This window comes from Notolepis coatsorum, assembly GCF_963971535.1.
Source record: "Notolepis coatsorum genome assembly, chromosome: 14".
In the NCBI taxonomy this organism is placed as follows: Eukaryota; Metazoa; Chordata; class Actinopteri; order Aulopiformes; family Paralepididae; genus Notolepis; species Notolepis coatsorum.
Window position 1 is genome coordinate 37735427 of NC_140178.1, and position 12312 is coordinate 37747738.

A 12312-nucleotide genomic window follows, 5' to 3' on the forward strand; every position below is an offset into this window, starting at 1 on the left:
TGTCAACTAAACAGTGAGTCTCTCTCTCTCTCTCTCTCTCTCTCTCTCTCTCGCTCTCTCTCTTTCTTTTGGATTGAAAATACGTGGATTATGGCTTGTTCAATATCGTCTATGTTTGAATGAATGAATGAATGAAAACTTTATTAACAGATTGCAGAATGGGTACAATACAGTACGGCTCAATACACACAATTGTTAAGGGGATGCAGACCAGAGAAAGACGTTTGTCTTGTTTACATCAGGGTCCCAGATTTTCGATTCATATCGATAGTTTAATAGCTAGCCTTGGCTCGTTTAACAATATGCAAAATATGTGTACAGCCCTGTACTCATACTGAAGTTATTCTTGGTATATAATAGGTCTGATTGTGTAACGAATCGATTCCACGTCGCGCTGTGTGTGAGAGAGAGAAGGAGAGATCTGCGTGTGTTTGGAGACGGAGCGAGTTTTGTTTCTAACTTTTCTATTTATATATTGTGTTTCAAGTTGTGAATTAGACTATACTTTATTTGACTGGTTGTGTGTTGTTGTAGTAACAGCTGAGCGACTCGTGCATAAGAGCCGATTCATTGCCGTGAGCGTGAGTCGAATCGCTCACGTCTTGCCATGAGTCGGTTGCGTGGTACTGTACATGTTTGCAAAATGTTTTGGTATAGCGCCCCTAGTGGAGAGAGAACCAGCAGCCGCTACTGCTCCAATGTACAGTTTCTACGTCAAATGTATATACACTCTTTTTCTGGACACTTTTTGTATCACAAACAGTACTGTATTTGCAAATCTGATGTCATAAATGTATAGATGTAGCAGTACTGTCTATCTGTATGTCATATGTTATGATGAATTGAAAATGGGGGACTCTGATGTAAACAAGACGAAAGTCTTTCTCTGGTCTGCATCCCCTTAACAATTGTATGTATTGAGCTGTACTGTACTGTACCCATTCTGCAATCTGTTAATAAACTTTTCAATCAATCAAACACGGAGTGAAAGACTGACATGCGCAGTGGTGGAAAGGCGTCACCGCTGGTATAGCGTTGCAGCCCTTCACACATTTCAGTATTGACAGTTGAAAAGCTGTTGAACCAGAGGGAATATCTTGGTTGAAATCACCATGATGAATCTGTGTAAATCATGCGCTTGCAGATGACAGTAAGGCTCATTGGAGGAACAAAGTGTGCAATCTCATATGAGATTCGAATATTGTTAACTGGTCACAATGGCTACTGGCCATTGAAAGCCATAAGACTAGAATTAGCACAAAAAAAGTGCACCTGAAAGGATTAAAGCTGATGGGTTCTTGACAATTAACGTCACAAACAGGTTTTTGCGCCAGACAAGCTTACTTCATACTTGTTGAGACAAAGCAGTGTCACACTTAGTGATCATATCCATTGTAGAAAAAAAACTTTACTTTGTTTTTGTCAAAGAATATTTCCCCTTTTTTTGGAGCTAAGTGAACATCTGAATACTACCATATTAACCTTTTGTTTTGTCTGGATAGGTAGACAATTTGGCTAAAACAGCAATTTATACAATGTAATGCAAAACAATCAGATTACACAAGGCATTCAAATAGGCATTTTATTTTTCTCATTCACACAATTCTCAATATACAACACATCTGAACAGAGACACATTCAGTTCACATTAACCAATGTAAAAAAAAACTATTTATCAACATTCAGATAAATGATAAAATGGTCCCTTTTGCCATAGCTGGCAGCCTTCTCTTGTGGTTTCAATAGAACAAACGTTACACAGAACATCACAATTGTTATTACATTCTTATAACATCTATACATAAATAAAGCTCTGATCTATGTTATTACATGTTAGATAGACATTATTGCACTACGGACTCACTCCTCATAGCAAGGTAATGATTCTCATATCATGGCACTGACACAATGAAGAGAACTGCACAGAGACACAACAGTCCGTGTTACAGACGCATGCTAGGCCCATAGAGACACGATACAATAATATTTGAGGAGAGTTCTTTAAGGTTAAGTACTTCACTGTAATCATACAAGTAGCACGTACAGTAAGAGTAAACACTGTGTGGAGAACAATCATCTGAATCCTCCTTGGGAATCTCGGCAAAACAGTGCCGGGTAAAATGCCAACCAATTTAGATCTTTTAAATCCCCTTAGCCTAGCATATTCTCAAGACCTTGGCTTGTCTGACTGAAGCGCCACAGTTTAGCAGGCTTTGCCATTATTCACAGAGCTGCAGTTTTTAAAGACTAAATTAATACTCTTAAAATCATATTTTCTTTTCTTTTGCAATTTGCAACTACAGTATTATTATTATTATCAAATTTGATCATGATAATAACAGCAGCAGCAACAACCCCTTCGCTACAGTGTCTGAAGTGACGGATCACAGGCTGGGAGCACTGGGGACACAGGGCTGGCACAGTAGTCGTGTCTATGGTTACATGGACATGTGTTCTGGGAGAACGTAGGAGATGTCATCCCAGGGGTGTCGGTACAGTCCCTGCTTCAGCCTCTTCTGGTCCAGGTAGTGTCCTGAAGAGAGGGAAGGAAGGAGCGTTAGCTACACTATTGACCACATGGTGGCCATTTTGCTCGTATGTCAGGGATTCCCAAGAGCATGACATAAGAGCAAAATGGCCACTGTGTGAATATGGTCAACAGCTGCTACAGTATAAATTTTTTTCCTTTATAACTCTATCTTTGCCATATTTTATACTCTTGTATCTTTGCTTTGATTTGACTCATTTCCTTTTTCAAAGTATCTGAGTCTTGGTTCATGTTAGCACATGCTTGAATATTAGAAAATGATATCACACCGACAGAGACAGACTCACCGATGAATCCCATGCTGCGCCCCAGGACAAAGATGCCGTTCAGAGCTCCGATCTCCACAAATTCATCTGCCTCGTCCCTGTGGAAGACGAGAAGCAAAACCAAGGAATCTTAAGTTGGAGGCTTCGTCATACAGAGAGCGAGCTTCACACATTATACCCAATTTATGCAACTCAAAAGGCCAGCGTATTCTGTTTAGGGACCACAGTAAGCAGACACACGGTAAGCAAAAGTATAGTTTGAAAAGAAATAGCAATGAGGATTGCAATAGGAATTGCAATTTTCTTTCATCCACTTCCATTTCATTGAGCTGCAGTTAACTCGACAAGGATTCAGAGTTCTCCGGTGACGTCACTGGAGGACATATTCAAAACAAATGAACTCTCAATGACTGTCAAACTAAAGTAATATGTGTAACACCGTTTAGAGCTATGGGATGTGTGCGAGATTATGTACGAAATATATCTGCATTGTTTTTTTTGGTGAAGTGCCCTAATTAACTGCCGACAGCAATTCAGAGTCCTAAACTGTTACTATGGTCCTACAGAGATTTAGTTATTTATTCATTATAATCAATTTATTATTGAGATGTCCATATGAATGAAACATTGCATTTACTATATAGCGCTTTTCTAGACACTCCACGGATTGATAGCCTGTTATGAAGAGGGATGATTAGGAGGCCTTGATGTCAGAGACCTGATTGGGAATTTGGCCAGGAACATCAGGCAACCCCCCCTTTGCAATAGGCTCTCTGGGTTCCTTAACTCATTCAACGCCAGTCACGAGTATAGTCGGGTTAACTAGCCAACCGATCAGCGCCAATCACGAGTATAGTCGGATTGTAATCGTTATTTATTTTATTAGCGATATCCATTCATTTTCATCCATCCAGCCTGATGTTATCGTTGGGAATGGGTCTGAGCTCGCAAAAGGGCAAATACCGCCCCTATCGTCTCCCGGCTGGTATTGCACATCATTGGATTGGATTGGCTGGGGATGTGCAACCAAAAAAAATCCAGTCAGGGTTTTGCTTCTCGGGCATGCAGTATCGTTGTACCACGTTGCCTGGGGGGACTGGGAGCAGCGTGGATTATGTGTTTTGGACTATAATGTTGGATCAATGGACGTGATCGATATTTGGAATGGCGATCAGCAGTGATGGGAGTAACGGCGTTATAAAGAACGGCATTACTAACGGCATTAGTATTTTCAGTAACGAGTAATCTAACGGATTACTCATCCAATCTTAATAACGCCGTTACCGTTACTGTCAAATAATGCCGCGCGTTACGGTCTATGATTGAAGCTTTTTTTTCTTCATCAGAAAGATCTCTGAGTCCATAGGCATTCTATAAAGCTGGGAACGAGGTTAGTCCTTCTCAGCCAACCTCAGCGCGCGATTGGCTGAGGTCGAGTAAAATGCCATGGTAAGCCAATCAAAGGTAGAGGTGGGCGGGTTCATCCAGAGTCTGAAACACAGCGCGACAACACAAGCCAGTCAACGTGAGGCCGCGGTCCGTGTACGTTTTGATAGTTGTTTTGGTGGCCAAATAATCCAAAACAAATCCAACGAACAACACACGCGAGCATTCAATGACAGACCGCGGGTCCATGAGCGTTTTTGTTCACTCTAGTCTTGTGTTAGTTGTGTTGCAGCGCAGTAGTGGAGGCTCTACTCTGCTGACATAGTGCTGCACTTCCTGGTTTAATAGCACAGTCTTCAGGTGCTCAGAGTCAGAGATATATATATCTGTATGTCATGCATGTCTTAATTAACAGATTGCAGAATGGGTACAATACAGTACAGCTCAATACACACAATTGTTAAGGGGATGCAGACCAGAGGAAGACTTTCGTCTTGTTTACATCAGGGTCCCCCATTTTCAATTCATGACATTTATGACATACACAAAATACAGATATAAGAATTTAATCTAATCATCTAAACAAATCTAATCATGACATTTAAAATGTTCAATCAATCAGTATATATTTGTTATTTATTTTTGGTATAGTGCTTAACAAGCATAATTTAATGTTGCCCAGTTGTGGCCTGTTGAGGGGCAATACATGATATCAAAAGTTCCAAAACATCTATTGTATTTGTATGATCCACTATATAAACATAATAATTATAATAATATCTACATACATGGCATTTGATTGGAGGCTAGTCTCACTTTGTCCCACAGCAACATTAAAATTGTTTAGATTTGTGTATGTTGTTTATGTAAAAAAAATTACTTGAAAGTAACGCAATAGTTACTTTCTGAAGTAACTAGTTACTTTTATAATTTGTAACTGAGTAAGTAATTTAGTTACTTTTTGGAAGAAGTAACTAGTAACTGTAACTAGTTACTTTTTAAAAGTAACTTGCCCAACACTGGCGATCAGTAATTGGATTAATCTTTTTGCAGAACATCTGATGTGAGGTAAGGACTATGTTACCAGTTTTGGGTTAATCAGATGTTTTTTTTCATAGCGATCACAACGTGTCTGCGTGCCGTTGGCGCTGAGCAAGGCACGGATAAGCGATTTTTCAGCCCGCTTTTGTATCGTGCATAAGGACACATATACTATCGATAATCTAGCGTTTATTTGAAAATGATTCATAAATCAGCCGAAAAATTACAACGTGTTTTGTGTATTCCACTAAAGGGCTATTATCGCATCTTTCTCTGGAATTACTAGAAATCTCCAAAACTATACTCGTATTCAAAACGGTATAAAACAGAAATGTACCGATGAAAAAACAATCAGTTTCGTAGATGTTGACTGCAAGCAAGTCATTGATAAGCGACGGGTGTATTAGACCCATAGCCATAATTTAAGATATATTTTAAGCACTCGCAAATTTCCCCGTCCTCCCATTGAGGCCGGTGGTGTGGTAGCCCTAATTTGGTCATATGGGCGTGGCGGTCAATGAGTTAACAACTGAATTCTGACTGTTTAACGTGTCATTTGAAGGACGGCACTCGCAACTGTGTCCCCATCACCACAACAGTGGCATTGTTACTGGAAAGTCCAGAGGACAGAGTCACTGGACACAATAACAACACCACAACTTTCAGACAGCGGCCTGGCCTCGAACACGCAATCTTCCGATCATGAGTGTGAAGCCCTACCCCTGTAGCCACACTGCCGGTATATCCTCCATTACATACATCTAATATCTTTGACGCGTTACACATTGACCATATTCACACGGTGACCATTTTGCTCTTATGTCATGCTCAGGTTTGAGGTTTATTTCCACCCAGTTCCCACCCTAGGCAAAATGGCCACCATGTGAATATGGCCAATGGGTCCTGGTATCTGGTTTTAGCATTTAGAAACCCCTCAAAACAGATTCCCTATTTTAGTCCGGTATTAGCCTAATATTTTTTGGCCTACCGTTGGATTTGCCACGGTAGTCTGTGTTACTCAGTGTTCAGGTAGCCACAGTGTACATTACTTGCCCACCACCCCCACCGGTGTATGATTTTATTTTTTTAAGGAATAAAACCCATTTAGTAAATCTTCGCATATCGGTGCCCACATTCAATATTTTTTTTTAAATAAACTTGAATCTGTAAAATACTAAGTGTTATCAATACTTAAGACAACATCAGAGCTATTTTATAGGTCTCTGTGCAGCAGAGTCACAGTAAAGAGTAGCTTAAGTTTCACCGAGTAGATCTTTTGTGAAGGAGAGATAGGAGGCTCTAGAGACGACATGACAGGTTATACGACAATGGCAGAGGATTTGGAAATATTTCAGATTAAACCCTGCAGCAGATCGACTGGAAAAGCGCATAGGACCAGTCCAGACAATATTGCATACATTTGCGTGATGGACTAAATAAGGCTGCAGCTATATTGATCCGTCATTGATCATTCAATGAGCGGATAGAAAATTTACGGAAGGTATTACCGTCCATTGGTTTATTTTAAAATTGGAACATAACGTCAACTCGTCTGTCCAACAAATGGATACTAATCATTGAACATTTATTAAAAACAGACAGACAAAGTGCATCAATGTAGTCGCATAAAGATTAAAGTAAGCACAGATATTGAGTGTAATTTAGTAAAATGTCCGATGTCACCGGTAATACCAGTGTTGTTATGAGTTTATTAGTCATGGGAAATTTCACATCACTGCGGCAACCCTACCTACCGTGTGAATACGCCACACGTCCGCAGTAAGTCTACAAAGGCCACGCCGATAAAGCCATCCACATTTAGGATCAGGTTGGGTTTCTAATACATGAGGGGGAAAAAAAACACAATTGAGTACCTCAGACCATATCTCCCATTTTAGGTTGAGAACAATGTTTTCAAACTTTATTATATAAAAGATGGTAAGTTAGAGTGTCGTGTTCATTCATAGTTGAAGACAGTAGAGGTTGAGAACTTCGTCATATATCACATTCGCACTCCCAAGTGATTTGGATTAACTGCAAACAGATGGGATGTTCAAAGAATTTCAAAATGGGAGTTATATGGTTATTCAGTGCAAGGGTTCAATTATGACTGGGTGATTGACTGTAGTGAGTCTGTTTGATTGATTGATTGATTGAAAACTTTATTAACAGATTGCAGAATGGGTACAATACAGTACTGTATTTGTAAATCTGGTATGTCATAAATGTATAGATGTAGCAGTACTGTCTATCTATATGTCGTGTATGTCATATATTTTATGATGAATTGAAAATGGGGGACCCTGATGTAAACAAGACGAAAGTCTTTCTCTGGTCTGCATCCCCTTAACAATTGTGTGTATTGAGCTGTACTGTAAAGGGGATGCAGACCAGAGAAAGACTTTCGTATTGTTTACATCAGGGTCCCCCATTTTCAATTCATCATAAAATATATGACATACACGACATACAGATAGACAGTACTGCTACATCTATACATTTATGACATACCAGATTTACAAATACAGTACTGTTTGTGATACAAAAAGAGTCTAAAAAAGAGTAAAGAGAGTATATACATTTGACGTAGAAACTGTACATTGGAGGAAGTTGGGTAGGTGGGGGGGGGGTTACTGTACATTGGAGGTGGTTGGGTGGGTGGGGTGGTGGGTAGGCGAGGGGGGAAAAAACTGTACAAGCAAAACTGTACATTGGAATATCGACGAAACCTTACTTGGTCCCAATAAGAGGGTCTTGTGTATTATTGGGTTAGGACATTTACAGGGGCCAGTTTCGAATTGCAGTCTCCCGTAGGTGCTCTTTGAGAGTGGTTTTGAAAGTGTGTAGTGATTCACATTCCTTTACAGCTTTGGGTAGGGCGTTCCACATTGATGTGGCATAATTGCTAAACGTTAGTCCCTTGTTTGAGCCGAATCTGGGTTTAACATGATTTGTGGAGCTCCCTCTGGTGTTGTGGTCGTGGTATTCACTGACCCTTGGGAAGTATTTTGACATGTACATGGGTACCTTAGTCGTGTAGTGTATCTTGTAGACCAGGCCCATTGCAAGTTGCTGTACTCTGTCGTCTACTCTAAGCCATCCTAGGTAGTCAAAGTGGGCAGGGGTGAGGTGGGTTCTAGGAGTAAGGTCAAGCAGTAGTCTGACCAGTTTGTTTTGTGATGTTTGTAATCTTGTTTTTAGCGCCTTTGAGGTGCTTTGGTACCATGAGGTGCAAGCATAGTCGTAGTACCCTTAAATGAGTGCTCCTGCCAGAGTCTTCAGGGTATTCTTGTTTACCAGAGAGGAGATCCGGTACAAGAATCTAGTTCGTTGGTTGACTTTTTTTTTTATTACATTGGATGCCATTTTGTCACAGGAAAGATGTGTGTAGTTAAGAACAAGATTAGTCCAGACCTTAGAGGTGGTGATCTTCTCGACATCCAGAGCATAATCCAGAAGCTGCGTGCTAAGGAAGTTCTGCTTCACAAAGTCCTTCAGTATCTGGACCCTCATGTCGGGGTTGTTAATCTGAACACGCAAAGTTACAAACACACACTGGTTATTTGCACAGAGATAGAACCACACAACTGAATGACTTGACCCTGTGTGATATACAGTAGTGAGTGACTTGACCCTGTGTGATATACAGTAGTGAGTGACTTGACCCTGTGTGATACACAGTAGTGAGTGACTTGACCCTGTGTGATATACAGTAGTGAGTGACTTGACCCTGTGTGATATACAGTAGTGAGTGACTTGACCCTGTGTGATATACAGTAGTGAGTGACTTGACCCTGTGTGATATACAGTAGTGAGTGACTTGACCCTGTGTGATATACAGTAGTGAGTGACTTGACCCTGTGTGATATACAGTAGTGAGTGACTTGACCCTGTGTGATATACAGTAGTGAGTGACTTGACCCTGTGTGATATACAGTAGTGAGTGACTTGACCCTGTGTGATATACAGTAGTGAGTGACTTGACCCTGTGTGATATACAGTAGTGAGTGACTTGACCCTGTGTGATATAAAGTACTCACAGACTTGACCCTGTGTGATATACAGTAGTGAGTGACTTGACCCTGTGTGATATACAGTAGTGAGTGACTTGACCCTGTGTGATATAAAGTACTCACAGACTTGACCCTGTGTCCGATGCCCATGATTAGCTTCCCATCCTTCTTCATCTTATTCACAAACTCCATGGGCAACATGCTGCTGTCAAATGCCTTGCTGAACTGTTTGGCTGCAGCATCCAGGGCCCCTCCAAACCGGTCACCCTGGAAACCACACACACGGTGGAAAACCTTAACATCTTCTCAACGAAGGTTTGAAAGCGTGTACAGTGGTACAAGGACGCCAAGGTGGAACAGGTCTTACGATGGTGAGGAGGCCGGAGGTCAGACAGGAGATGAGGTCCTTGCCAGCACGGGTACAGACGATGGTGTTGTGGGCACCAGACACAGCAGGGCCATGGTCGGCAGTCACCATCAGACACATCTCAATGAACTGGCAGGCATACCGGGGTAACCTACACATTGAAAGAATCATTACAAAAGTGATTTATTTACTTCAATAAAAGATGCTTTCTCAATTGGTTAAAGTGGTAGTGAACATTCCTGGAGGTTTTCTACATCTTTTCCTCCCAGGATATGCTTCCCGTCTACCAGCGTAGTTTTTTTTTTTTTTTATCCACTTTTTCTCCCATTTTCTATATTTTCTCCCATCCCAATTTCATATCATCCAATTCAACCCTCCCCTGTCACGAACGCTGTTTCTTGCCTCCCACAAGCCGGCTGCAATGTGGACTAAGTCATACATAGCACAAGTCCCCTCCGGTACTTGAGGTAACAGCAGTCGCATCTTTTCACCTGCGCAGCTCGATCTCTCAGTGGCGAGGAGTAACGCGTGGGAGGCTCACGCTGCCCCCGACACTTCCTGATTCTACTGCGCAGGCGCACCAACCGACCTGTAGGAGTCGCTGTCCACAAAGCCCGATCCCCACCCATCAGTTTCCCACCCCCTAATACGGCCAATGTGTATTAGTATGAACGACCAGCTAAACTGAAAGCAATGTGGAGCGCTGGGCTCGAACAGGTAAGCCCAGCGTCTCAGTCATTCGTGGCGAGCGCCTTGCCCACTACGCCACGTAGCCGCCCTACCAGCGTAGTTTCTATGTGAATTTCTGAGATCCTTACATATCTTTTATTCCCCAGTGTGGCGGCAATACAATGGCAGTAAATACTGGACAAAAAAACGCCACCAAACTTCAGGAATCTGCGCTCCATATAATCCCAAAGCAGCTTGCCTATTGGTGCCATGTTGTCTGAGGTAGTGATTCATTCATGTTTTCATAATTTTTTTTTTTTTTTTTTTTAATCCACTTTTTCTCCCATTTTCTACATTTTCTCCCATCCCAATTTCGTATCATCCAATTCAACCCTCCCCTGTCACGAACGCTGTTTCTTGCCTCCCACAAGCCGGCTGCAATGTGGACTAAGTCATACATAGCACAAGTCCCCTCCGGTACTTGAGGTAACAGCAGTCGCATCTTTTCACCTGCGCAGCTCGATCTCTCAGTGGCGAGGAGTAACGCGTGGGAGGCTCACGCTGCCCCTGACACTTCCTGATTCTACTGCGCAGGCGCACCAACCGACCTGTAGGAGTCGCTGTCCACAACGCCCGATCCCACCCCCTAATACGGCCAATGTGTATTAGTATGAACGACCAGCTAAACTGAAAGCAATGTGGAGCGCTGGGCTCGAACAGGCGAGCCCAGCGTCTCTGCATTCGTGGCGAGCGCCTTGCCCACTACGCCACGTAGCCACTATTTTCATAATTTTATTATGCAGAAATGTCTGGGTCCAATGTTGTCATGCTGGAAAAATCTGCTCATAATAAAACACATAGGTTGATCGGAACTTGAAGTTAGTGTGTGGTCGGGAACTACCGCCGGTGTCTTGAGAAACTGACCTCCTCTGGAACCAGAGCAGCCCTAAGGTTCCTCCTAGGCCCATCTCGGTCTTAAAGACCTCTGTGATGGGCATGCCTGCGTAGATGAGCTCCTGGCCTCTCTCGTCACAGATACTGGTCATGAAGGAGGCCGGCTTACGGATCAGACCCAACTCCTGCAGGGTAGATAGATGAGGAAAGAAGGTAAGTGTGAGAAAATACCACACACACAACTTTCTCCCACCTGTTCCAAGTTAACCCAATCTGATGTGGCAGATAAGAGCCAATTAAATATCATGATTCCCAACATTCAATTAACCTGTTAAGCTGTAGCCCTATTTTCAGAAATCTCACCTAAAAGGTACATGCCTAAGTAAATGGAAGATTGCTCCACTTCTACAAGGCCAATTTGCATGTTCTTGGTATCTAGGAACATCTAGGGAGTATGTATTTCCAGTGTCAGAAATATTGTGTCTGTTACTAGGCTTGAGTAAATTGTAATGAAAAAAGGGAGAATATAAATGATGATTTATTTTTGCATCTGTGCCAGTGAATAACACCATGAAAACATTGAGGTCCTTCTGATTTCACTCACTGAACTCATTCAGCACCTTCTTGAGATCAAGTGTAAAAAAAAAATCTAAGCAAATGAATAAAGGGAAGATGATTTGTAGATACAGTAATAAATGATAATCGATTTTAATTACATTTACATTTTTACATTTAGTCATAGCTGACGCTTTTATCCAAAGCGACTTACAAGTTCTGTACGACAAGTCATCAGGAAGGGCACACCTCTATCAGCTGAGTAACAATGTTCATCAAAGTGTTGAGTGCTACAGTGTAGGTTAGTTTATTAGGACAAGTGCATGACAGTAAGGTTAGTTAGGGTTAGATATCTTTTTTTTTTTTAGATAATGGTTGAAGAAGTACGTCTTTAGTCGACAGCGAAAGATTGGACGGGTTTCGGCTGTTCTAACTGGGGTGGGTAGTTCAACTGGGGTGGGTAGTTCATTCCACCATTGTGGGGCAAGGACTGAGAATAGGCGGCTTCTCCTTGATGACCCTCCCGGAGCTCGGATAGGAGTAGGTCTGAGGGCGGCCAGAATTATGAATTCA

The 12312-nt window shown here is 41.9% G+C and overlaps 1 protein-coding gene across 2 annotated transcripts in view; it reads right to left on the minus strand.

Moving 5' to 3' along the window:
- Positions 1-1568: 1568 nt before the first annotated feature.
- Positions 1569-12312, minus strand: part of LOC311240366 (ATP-citrate synthase) — a 63129-nt gene continuing 52385 nt past the window's right edge. For both annotated transcript variants that reach the window (XM_084328951.1, XM_084328950.1), the window contains 7 exons: positions 11215-11369; positions 9622-9772; positions 9378-9521; positions 8656-8769; positions 6996-7078; positions 2836-2912; positions 1569-2533 (listed from right to left, as the gene is read on the minus strand). In XM_084328951.1, coding sequence (XP_084185077.1) covers positions 2439-2533; positions 2836-2912; positions 6996-7078; positions 8656-8769; positions 9378-9521; positions 9622-9772; positions 11215-11369 — 819 coding nt within the window. In that variant the 3' untranslated portion in view covers positions 1569-2438. The remainder of the gene's footprint in view (positions 2534-2835; positions 2913-6995; positions 7079-8655; positions 8770-9377; positions 9522-9621; positions 9773-11214; positions 11370-12312) is intronic.